This window comes from Limulus polyphemus, unplaced genomic scaffold, assembly GCF_000517525.1.
Source record: "Limulus polyphemus unplaced genomic scaffold, Limulus_polyphemus-2.1.2 Scaffold1438, whole genome shotgun sequence".
In the NCBI taxonomy this organism is placed as follows: Eukaryota; Metazoa; Arthropoda; class Merostomata; order Xiphosura; family Limulidae; genus Limulus; species Limulus polyphemus.
Genome location: NW_013667048.1, coordinates 85,059 through 97,374, shown reverse-complemented (window position 1 = coordinate 97,374; position 12,316 = coordinate 85,059). Strand labels below are relative to the sequence as shown.

The 12,316-nt window shown below is 30.4% G+C and overlaps 1 protein-coding gene across 3 annotated transcripts in view; it reads right to left on the bottom strand.

The window, feature by feature from the left end:
- The window catches only part of LOC106463562 (CREB-binding protein-like), a 38,859-nt gene that overhangs the window by 23,477 nt on the left and 3,066 nt on the right, over nucleotides 1-12,316 (bottom strand). For 2 of the 3 annotated variants that reach the window (XM_022391096.1, XM_022391097.1), the window contains exons 5-11: nucleotides 10,880-11,211; nucleotides 7,576-7,668; nucleotides 4,466-5,243; nucleotides 3,242-3,360; nucleotides 2,409-2,579; nucleotides 1,743-1,900; nucleotides 1,088-1,168 (exon numbers count right to left, since the gene is read on the bottom strand). In XM_022391096.1, the coding sequence (XP_022246804.1) occupies nucleotides 1,088-1,168; nucleotides 1,743-1,900; nucleotides 2,409-2,579; nucleotides 3,242-3,360; nucleotides 4,466-5,243; nucleotides 7,576-7,668; nucleotides 10,880-11,211 (1,732 nt within the window). The remainder of the gene's footprint in view (nucleotides 1-1,087; nucleotides 1,169-1,742; nucleotides 1,901-2,408; nucleotides 2,580-3,241; nucleotides 3,361-4,465; nucleotides 5,244-7,575; nucleotides 7,669-10,879; nucleotides 11,212-12,316) is intronic. The other variant, XM_022391098.1, reaches the window with a different exon arrangement.

Here is a 12,316-nt window from a genome sequence, read left to right as displayed (position 1 = left end):
ACATTTAACTAATGCATGTACTACAATATGTTACACACTATAAGGTTACTTTAAACTACTACATTTAACTAATGCATGTACTACAATATATTACACACTATAAGGTTACTTTAAATTGATACATTTAACTAATGCATGTACTACAATATGTTACACACTATAAGGTTACTTTAAATCGATACATTTAACTAATGCATGTACTACAATATGTTACACACTACAAGGTTACTTTAAATTGATACATTTAACTAATGCATGTACTACAATATGTCACACACTATAAGGTTACTTTAAATTGCTACATCAAATAGAACATCTTTAGCCTGACAACGACATGATTGATATTCACACTCATTCTAGTAACACAGATGTACTACACAAACATCAATTTAATGAAAATAAACTTCTTAACAGAGACTATAATTGTCCATACATCTCAATATGATTAATCAAACCAATGGAAGACAAACAAAAAATGGTAATTATGAGATACTAATCATCACTTCTCAATGTAACAAACAGCTAAGTAAAACAGTAACATGCTACTTCACATTTTCTATATTTTATGTAAATTTCTTATGACTGACTGATAACATTACAGTTGTCAAACTATGCATATCACAGACTTTTACTGTTATTTTCAAAATTTAATTAAACAACTTTATTATCAATGGTCTGGGTATGTTTTAATTTCTTAATTTCAAAAGGAAATATTTAAACAAATTCTCAATCTGCAATTCTCAATGGTGCCGTGATTTCTCATTTAAAAATTTTTTCTCTTCCTTTATAAGTGCTTCAGATTGTTCAACCAATCAGAAACATGTACTACAGATACTGATAAGTAAGAATATAAATTTTTAATCCCATATTTTACTGTACTGATATACCACTATATCTGATCAACCACACTGACATGACCCTCTGTCTTTTAAATAAATGTCAATAATGTACATTTAGCACATAGAGAGTTATAGTATGTATAGTTTGATAGTTAAAAGGTTCCTCTAAAATGACCATTTCTAAATTAAATAACTAAGAGGTTTATTTATGGCATATTTTAAACCTCATCTGTTAGAACAAAACTTACGTCTGGGGTGCTGTTGGATCATCACCAAGTACTACAGAATCCCCTTTAATTTCACTAAAACATCGTTGACAATAGGTATACCTGTTAAAATAATTGTAAATGGTCATTGAAATTTTGAGAAATTCTATACAGAAGAGTACCTCGTGTAAGAAATGCAACTAACAACAAAACAGTATAGAGTTTATACAATTATCTTGTCTTCATAAATGTGGATAAAAAATTATAAGCGATTTTGTACAAAATCTTTTAAAAATATTAAATACGTTATTCCTTAAAATAACTTCAATGAAAATATAATTCATGATTTAATATTTATGATACAAATGATGATAATTAAAAGGCCAATGTCATAAAAAAGGGTGATTTTTTTTTTAAAGACAGAACCAAAAGAGTTGAGGAAGCATACTTTACTTACTAGATAGAGTTCCACAAGTGGAATTTAATCATCAAAACTTTGCACGGTTAACTCCAAACAAATCTGGAAATTCTTTTACAGTTAAATAAAAAAACTAAGCCATATTTTACTTTTCCTGTGATCCATTAAAAGACACTAAGAACTTGCAAAGGTTGCTACACCAGGGTAGGAAGAGGAATATGGCTACTGATCACAATACCAAAACAATTATGTAGTTGAGATATCAGAAAAAAAACCAACCTGTTTTGGTAACTCCAATATTTCATATCTCTAGGTATAGTACAAAGCTGTTTGCCGTAACAACACAGAACTTGAGGTTGAAAGATGTACTTCCTCCCGCAACAGTAACCAAGAGATTGCATCACTGGGTCTATCTCTTGTTCAAAAACTTCTGCCAGCTAATCAATGGTACATAGAGACAATTTTACATTTAAAAAAATCTTTGGTTCAACCTAATTTACATATCATTACATGTGGCTCACTAACATAAGCTATTATTTTCTCTAACAGCATGCAACGACAAATTCGATATTTAATATTTTCTATAGCAATTAATATGACAGCTACCATTTAAATTCATTATTTCTTTAATATTTTTCAAAACCCACAATGCAACAGTTATCAATAAATTTAAACTTTTAAATATTTTCCAAAACCATAAATGCAAAAACCTCCAGCCAAATTAATTTCACATTCTTGAGGCACAAAAAACAAACTTCTTTAAAGTTTTGATAATTATTTCATTTTATGTGAAGAAAGTTCTTTCTACATTACAAAAAAAAAACCTTCTGCTAGTTTCGCATAAATCTAATAATGATATGTTGATTTGTAAGTCAAACACTAAAAATATACATACACATAAATATTTGAATAACAGGTTCGTAAAGAAGTCAAGCAAAGTTCTACCTTGTTACAGTATCGATAAACACGGGAAGTTTTTCTATTGTACAACCAGGCATTATCAAACATGAGCCATATATCGTCCACATACTGCCAGGGATCTTGATACTGTCCAGTATCTAGTTTCCGTTTAATAGTAGATAAATCCATTGGTTTCTGAATGATGTCCAAGTAATCCTACATAAGGACAGAATGTATACATAAAGAAAGAACACATTTGTGTTTAGTATTATCACAATGTTAACAATTTCCATACCACTTTGTTTAGGTTAATGATAATGGTGTAACCTAAAGACTGTCAACTTACCGATTGAAAAAAATGTATTTAAACACAAAGAAAAATGAAATTAAAGGGCACACATGTAAACCAAAAATTACAAACATGTTTATTTCAACACTGGTCAAATACCATCAAAAATATAGGTTGGATTGAAATATATACACGGCATAATAAGCACTTCAAAAAGCTCTATCAAAAGGTAGGTACAAGTATCAACACATGAACATACCTTACAAAATATTTGTAAATAGATTTGTTAGATTCCATTAAAATGTGTTCACAGAAAAGTAACACTATCAATTGAAGGTTTAAAAAATGATAAAACACTATAACCAAAACACTTTTGAAAGGTGGACTTTTCTTCTTCATGGGCAAACTGAAGAAGAAGGGTTCACCTTTCAGAAACACTTGGGTTATAGTTTTTATCATTTTATATTAAGACTATGTGTTTTTCTAATGTCATGTTAAGATATTAAAACAAAACAACATTCGACAGCTGTACAACATTATATCAAACTTCTCTACATAAACTCTAGTTCACAATTGACTTGTAACATACTGGAATTTGCAGAAGATGTGGATCCACAGGCTGTCTAAATGGTAAGGATTCAGGATCCTGTTTGTACAACTTTTCTAGCGTAGGCATCAATGCTTGACGTAATTCATCAGGCATAAAAACTGAAAGATTGAAAATATGTAGATACAAGAATACCAACTTTTAGAACTCGTGAATACAGTTCACATAAACTAGCTTATACTGTAATGCACAAAAAGAGAAATTTCATAACAAAACATTCCATTAACATAAAATGGCTGGAAATATCAAAAGTAAATTTAATTATGTACACCAGTTCTCAAATAAGGCAAGAAAACATTCATTTCTGAAAAATTTTTGCAAGTATTATTACCTTCCACCCTACAGGAAGGAGAAATTTAAGATCCAAATCTTTACTAAATTTCTAAGTATAAAAGCTATATATAAAAAATTACAATGGTTCACTTGAAGAAACTGTATGTTTTTATACACAAGTATTCAATAAACCTGCCAAATTAAGAACTTACTTATTTTCATAGACTCAAATGAGAGGTGGCAGCCAAGTACTTTGAGAATTTCAACTGCACTTTTAATAATTTACAAAATAAAATAAAAATGTTATATATAAGTGATACATATTTAAAACATAAAGATACATTAACTTTTAACTTATAAGTCCCAGTAACTGTACCAGTTGGTTGAATAGTTCTGCTACCGTACCACACTCGAAAATATACAAATAAAGTTATTCATAGATTTTCTAATAAAGCACTTCTAGTGTTAATTTTATCACTAATTTCAGGAAGAAATGTTAAACATATGTTTTTGCAACATTTCTTATATGTGTGAACTGTAAGATGTATATATAGGATTATCTGTCAACTAGTTTATGGTCCCAAAGATTTAGATCTTATAATTCTAGAAGAGAATTTTACTTTCCCAAAAGTCATTCCAAGCTTTTGGACTTTGTAACCTTGATAGAAGATGATATACAATCTTTTTTCCAGCCATACACTTTAGTATGCTGTATTCCATTTATTACAACATGATGTAATACCTGGTTTGTAATGTCCTATTCATGTTTTTAAACCAATATATCTTTTTTCAAATCCTGTTATTTAATGTCAATTTAATAATGACATTAATTTAATTTAATGTCATTAGATTAAGACATTTTAGAAAAGCATGATTTTTTGTGAGTGAAAGTGACTAAATTGGACTGTTAAGGTTGTAGATCAATTTTCTCACCTTTTTTGTTGGGTTTTGGTTTGGGAGGTGGCTGGTATGTTTCTGGATCATCGTTTGAAGTATCTGGTTGTTCTCCACTGGACACTGGAGTTGATGGTTCTTCTTTAACAGTTGCAGAACACTCTGAACTAACATATCCTGAAGTATTGCTATCATCGACAGTTTCAGGTTTTACTTCTACTTTCACTTCACTCTCATATTTTGGAGTATGAACTTCCATTTTTACTTCTGTTTTACTCTCTTCTTTAATTTCAAAAGTGTCTATTTCCATTTTTATCTCTGTAGTAGCAGTAAAAGGAGTCTTCCCAATGGAAGCAGTTACTTCAACTCCTGAGGATGGGGCACTGGTAACGGAGGGAGTGTACGTTTCAGATACTGGATTTTGTATTTTGTTACTAGAATAAGCTAAAGTACACATTATATCCTTTTGAGAAGCTACTCCTTCAGAGTTACTAGTAATAGATAATCCTTGAGAAGTTGAAACTTCAGAAAAAGGTGAGCTCATTTGCTGCGATTGTTGTTTCTTTTGCCAACTTTCATGAAGCTCTTGCTGGAAATTGTTGGGAGTAGGAGTGTTTCTAGTTGTTCCTGGTACTGAGGCTGCTCTTGGAGGTTGCTGGATAGGAGTTTGGTTTGACTGGGGTTGAGGGGTATATGACTGGGGAAAAGTTTGAATATAAGAAGGAGATGAGGGGATCATCTGAGGTGATAAACTTGAAAGATGATTTCCTGATACTTGACTATTTTGTGGTTGTTCTTGCATATGAATCCTACTGGCCTACAAAAACAATTTTTATTTAGATATGTTTACACCTTTAAATTATGCATTTTAAAACATAACTAATTTATAATTAACTAAAATATAAAAGTAAGATCCAAATACAATTTAAACTGTATCTATAACTATAACATATTTAGGTAAGAAACAACTGTAAATGCTATAATCGATCAAGCACCAAGAATACTACAGTCAGTTACATGTACTCCGTGATGACAACTGAGCGCCAATTTAAAAACAACAGTGTATTATGAGCTCTTTCTAATGAATATACAAATGTGCATGTAACATCTACATAAAGCTCAAATAAATCTGTTGAAAGTGGGCTTGGCGCCTGTGAGGGGTTGAAAAAATGTATTACTTGTTTCAACTACATCCATTCAAAGAACTTTGAAATGAACAAGACAAACCATGATTTTTATAGCCTTCAATTTTGTTTGCTTACAGAGCCATTAAATTAAAAATCAGACCTATCTGTCACATCCTCTCTTTCATGATTTGTTAATAGTTCTCTCTTACTCTTAATGTTATATCATGTATAATCAATAGAAAGCCAAGGTTTTCATCTGTCAAATGATGTAATATATTACGTTGTTTTCTGAACAGAGAATTGTCATTTTCTGTTAGTAAAGCTTCGTTCCCATGAGAAAGATAGCGACTAGACTGGATGAATTTGTAATGGCTCTTGTCACATAGTTAGAAAGCCAGAAAAATTGTGATAGTTTAACTTAGAGATCCCTATTTTGACATTTTAGTTACTTTTATAATAATAAATAAAGAATAAACATGAAAGACAAGAAGTAAAATACTTACCTAATCTTCTTTTTTCTTGCTGTTGATTGTTGATGACGCTTAATCCTACTTTTTTATACTAATGGTAGTAATGCACTAAATAATTTTTATTTAATTAAATAATGCACCAAAGAACATAGAATAATAACATGCAAAGTAGACAATTTCGCTTGTTAAGGTAAGATTTGGTAAAATAAATAATAATACAATAAAAATGTTTCTGTCACAATATAAAAGGCTGTCATTGATTTGTTGTGTTTTATGATCATTGTAATATTGTTTTGTTTTTGTTTAGTTTATGATGTTGTATTTTGCGTTTTGACTCGTTGCTGTTGAGAGTGTAGAGTGGGAACTGATAGTGAAGGGGTGGTGGTGAATCGATGATGGGAGACGAAAGGTATAAAGTGAGCCAGCAGAGGAGAAAGAGAGCAGATTGCAGCAAAGCTATGGACAAGGCAAGGTTCATTTCTATGCTGATGTATTTAGTTCAGAATATATATGTTGATATTGAAACAAGTGCAGTGCATGCTGTTCATTCATCGTTGCCTTTACCGTCAACAAGTCACAGACACCTACTGTAGAAGAATCCACAAAAACAAAACCTGACAGTTTATCAAGGTATGCACACATGCAAGTAGCTTGTGGGTAATGTAATTTGATAGCGTAACGTGTGTTCCAAGTGATTTACAACTTATACTGGTGCAAATGGTAGTTAGACACAGTTCAAAGGGAAATAAAACAATAAATTTAAGTATAAATAGATGTATAATGTTACGAGTTTAAAACTACTTAGGATAAACAAATTGGTTTCATGTTACAATTTGAAATCATTCTACACAGGAGGAAATGATAATTTACATTTATTTAGATTTTTCTTCTTTTGGTGGCTACAAGGTCGGTCGAATTGACCGATCCTGTTTTGAGATAGAGTAGAGAAAACAACAGATAAACTATAAAATTTTACTTAAAAAAAAAAAAAAAAAAAGAGTTTGAAATGCATTTAAGAGGTTTTAAAGATTACACCAATGGAAATCGAGATTTTTCAGATGAAGAAAAATATTTACAATGTTAATATGAAAATCACTTTGCACATGGACTAGTAAAAAAAATACTTAATATATTCATGGACAAATCTTTTTTGTAGTTTATTAAAAATACTCACAAAAAAAATGATTTTTTGTATGTGAAAAGCCAAATTTTGTGAAGATATACATACTATACTAAAAGTTAATAGTATCAAAACTATACAGACTTTAAACAAGCATAAAGAGGTCACGTGGTCAGTCAAATCAACTCAACCCATGTTGAGAGAGTTAATTAAAACTAAGCAATATTCATTTTCTTTATAAATCTGTTAAGACTATTTTTATATAAGTTTTCGGCCACCTTATGGTCAATAATACATGTGACGCAACCCACATTTATAAGAATAATGCACATGAATAGATTTCTAAAACTTATCATAACTTGGAGATAGCTTGCTAACTCTATAAATGCTTTAACCTTTTTTAAATAATTTTTTTTTATGTTTTACACTTACTGGAGAGTTAATATTGCTGTAAACTGTTGATGTCATTTGAACTTCACCAGGCTGTCCAATCAACTGGTTTCCTTGTTGCTGAGACTGCACCATCTAAAACATACAAGATTCAATATTAGGTTTTTCATGATCATTTATACAATATGAACCATAGTGGACAAGTGTTGCTTTTGTTTCCTTGTTGACAGAAACCTGGCAGTTCTTTCATAATTTTTCCTATAAGTTTTGTTATTCAACATTTTGGCAGTACAGACTAAAAAAATGCAAAATAAAAAACTGTGGTGACGAACAAGACGACAGCTGTAACAAACATTTAATTCTTGAATGCTTCAGAATACACATATTCCATCTTCAGCAAGCTATATTGAACATGGTACAGACATTTTATAAAGTTTAAACATTCAATAAAAGTAATTAAAATACAGAATAAATTAAGAGACAATCAAATAAACAGAGAATAGAATAATGCAACAATATTATATAAGTTATTAGAACAGACTTAATTATAGTGAAGCTGTGTTGTTATTTAAAATTGGGAGTTTGTTTATAATACATAAACTCTCTTTAATTAAAAGATCAATATTTGATGATCTAGATGAGATGACACTGAAATTGGTGATCAAGATGGGGTGGTTAGTGTTTTCACTATGTGTGTGAGTTATGGAGTCTGGTGGATTTGATAATTTTTTACCAGTTCTGCTTGATACTCCCATATGTTCACAGGCTCACAGGTATAACTGACATACAGTTTTGGCAATGTCAGTGGCATTACACCACCACGTGTATTTATATACGGTCCTGGAAAGCATGAGGGTAGGTAATAGGTCTTTAAATCGAAATAGATTTTGTATTTTGAATGTTGATTTAAATATCATTTGAAGCTAAACTTATGGATAAAACGTTTTAATTATTTTTAAAATTTGTGATTTCAGTATGAAACTTTGTTTACCTAAAAAAGGAACAATCAATCTTATTGGGTATTTATCAACAGTGTATGTTTTTGGGAGGTTCAAATTTGTGAGAAAGAAACTTGTGTGTTTGGGATTGAATAAAATGCATGTGATAGCCATTGTTTATTGAAATGTTTTGTAAGGTGATGATTTCGGTATGAAGGGAGAGGTAGTTAGAATAGATGTTATATGCTCTATTGAGAAGGCTTGCAATAAGGTTACATTTAAAGGAATTCGGTAAAACAATATGCAAGCCTGTATATGTTTTTTTTACGATAAACGGATGTTGTGAAGTGGTTATCTAGTCTGTTTATTTGGATATCAAGAAAAGGCAAATCACTGTTATTTTCAGTTTCACAATTAATTTTAGGGTGTATTGAATTTAAATAATCTAAAAAACTGTTTAATGTGAGTAGAGCTTCTAAAGAGTAAAAATGTATCATTAACATACCTTCTATATAAAGCCGGTTTGTATTCAGCACGACAGGTGTCTAACCAAGAACACTCATAGTGACAAAGAAATATGTTGGTAAGAGTCAGCCCTAAAGGTGACCCCATTGCCACACCATCTATTTGGTCATATAGCTGACCATTGAAGACAAAGTGGTTGACTTTGAGGGCAAGTTTAAGCAATTCTTCGAGTTGTTGCCGATTAAAGCTTGTATATGTTTCATTTTTATAGGGGAAAAGTTTAGTTAAGATTATTTGTAGTTTCTTCAAGTGGAATGTTAGTGAATAAAGATTCAATATCGAAACTAGCAAGTACGTATTGATTGGCATTATTAATTTTGGAAATTTCTTGGGCAAAGGAAAATGAATCTTTAACAGTAAACTCGTTGGAAGTGAGTGAATTTAGAATAGGAATGAAGAATTTAGCCAATTTATAGGTAAAAACAAGATTCAAAAATGCTGCTTTGTCCTCGTTCTACAACTCCAACTCCCATAAACCTGCTTCTATCATTACTCACGAAGAATATACTGCCCTAGGGAATTAGCTAATAACATAAATATCATCATCACCCAACTTGATAAAGGTAGAGGTGTTGTTATACTTAATAAACCAAATTACACCAAAAAAAATGCAAAGTATACTTAGTAATAAAACAAAATTCAAAACCCTTAATGTTTATTGGCTAAAGCTCACCATAAAACGTAAATAAAAAATACAATGAACCTTAAGAAATTATAAACATTGCAATTATATTTCAGAAAATGCTCTTGAAGACATTAACCCCTCAGGCTCTTACCCAGGTCTCATGTATGGATTGCCTAAAGTTCACAAAGACAACATTCCTTTAAGACCTATTTTATCCAGCATCGGTTCCCATACCTATAAATTGGTTAAATTCTATTCTAAATTCACTCACTTCAAACAAGTTTACTGTTAAAGATTCCTTTAGTTTCATGTTACAATTTGAAGTCACTCGAGAAAGAAAAAAGGGTAATTTAGGTTTAGTTCAATTTTTTTTTTTTGGTGGTTACAAGGTCGGTCAAATTGACCAATCCCATTTTGAGATAGGGTAGAGAAAATAACAGATAAACTATAAAGTTTTACTGAAAAAAACATTTGAAATTCATTTTAGGTTTTAGGGATTACAAAAAGGAAATTTGAGATTTTTGAGATGAGGAAAAGTATTTTTAATTTTAACATGAAAATTACTTTGCTCACAGACTATTGAAAACAAACACTCAATATATTAATGGATAAATCTTTATTTTATTTTATTAAAAATACTTCTTTAAAAATATCATTTTTTGTATGTGAAAGACTGCCAAATTTTGTGAAAATATATATACTATATTGAAAGTTAGAAGTATTAAATCTATAAAGACTTTAATCAAGTACAAAGAGGTCATGTGGTCAGTCAAATTGACCGAGCCCGTGTTGAGAGAGAGTTAACAAAATGATGAATTAATCCACTCTTCAAAAATATACGTTATTTATCTTTCAGCACACAGTAAATATCATTAATCTAAAAATTCTTTTCAAATTTAAGAAACTACCATAAATGTTACAAGTTTTTATGCATAACTAAGTAAATAACTTTAACAGGTTGACTAATTTAATGTTTATATTTTACATAAGAAAATACTATAATTTTATGTAACATGAGAACATAAAAAAAGTCTTCAAAGATTAATAAAAAAATAACTTTCTAAAGTATTATATTTAACTAAGTTTCTTGCACACTGATACAGATGAAATGATGTTCACACTGTTTTATCCAAAATCCTTAAGTATTCCAGAAATAAACCACAGTTAAAAGTTATATAAAGAACAACCAATGTAAATATTTTTCAACTATCTATTCTGTTCATACATAACCTTAATGTATAGAAGAAGATAACTTTACCATAATCTGCCTTACTTTCATAGTATCATTCAGCCGAGAGTAGCCTTCCTGAAATCCTGAGTTGGAAGTTCCTCTAAGTGAGACAGGACCGGTATTCACGACACTTACTGGGTGGCTCACATAATTAAAATAGGAGTGTTGTGGACTAACAGATATCACTGGCTGCATACTTGAGTTTGACATTTGGAAATGAGACTGATTACTACTCACTCCTGTTGAGCTAAGTACCTGGTTATTGCCGACATTAGAAAAGAATTCGTTCCTTGGTCCAGGGATGGTTATATTTGGTGGGGGCATCTTCTGCTGAGAAGTAAGTAATGATGGTGATAGATCTGTAAATATGAACAAAACACTTCAGCTTTCTGCCAATTTTGATATACCTACCAGTAGGATTTTCTTGTCTGATTTACTAATCAGTTACTATAAAATAATTCCAGATATTGCACACTATTCTTTGGTGTAGCCTATTTTCAAAAGTTAGGCATTAACAATGGTTAATGCAACACAACAACTTATGACTAAAGTGCTTGTATTTTAATTTAGGTTTTTATCATAAAGTAAAGTATCATGAAAGAACCACACGTATACGTAATGGGTATAACGTTATCTGGCTACCAATTTTAGTTGTCATGCTATTCAGTTACTATGTAGGTAATGACATTACTGATTCTAGTTGTAATATTATCCAATTACACATATCATTGTAAACATACCCAGTTACATAAGTTATGACATTATCCAATTACAGAAAAAGTGATGTAATCCAGTTAATCATACTGATGTGATATTGTTTAGTTATAATGCAACCCAGTTATTCACACTGTTATGTAACTATATGTAACCCAGTTATTCACACTGTTCTTGCCTAACTTTAATGTAACACAGTTACGTTGTGGTTGTCTAGTGTATAGTAGTATCTCAGCAAAGAGAGGTTGAAACTTTATATTCTGACTTGTTAATATTGGTTGAACCATTTGAAGCCATTGAGGGAAGAGAAAAAATATATAAAGAAAATGTCACAGCACCACCAAGTCATGAGACTCTGAGAGATGCAGGTTGAGAACTTATTTAAATATTTTTTAAAATAAAAAAATTAAAACTTAAATAATATAAACATTTAAATTATAAACTAAATTTTGAATGTAACTCAATAAAAACATCATGATATGAACACTTTCACCCACCAGTATACATAGTTTTAACTCTTTCCAGACGGGTCACAGGCCGTGTCATTGCATTTGTTGACTCAATTCAAAACTTTATTGAACTACTATTTCATGAATTTATGTTAAAGTTTGGTATCAAACTGTAGATTATAATTCAAATTTTAGTATTATACAGTATTTAATTTCTTCATTTAAAAATAAATATTAAAAAGAACACAATTACACATCAATTTTTGTGTGTCACCTGTTATGTTGAATGCAGCACTGGTTC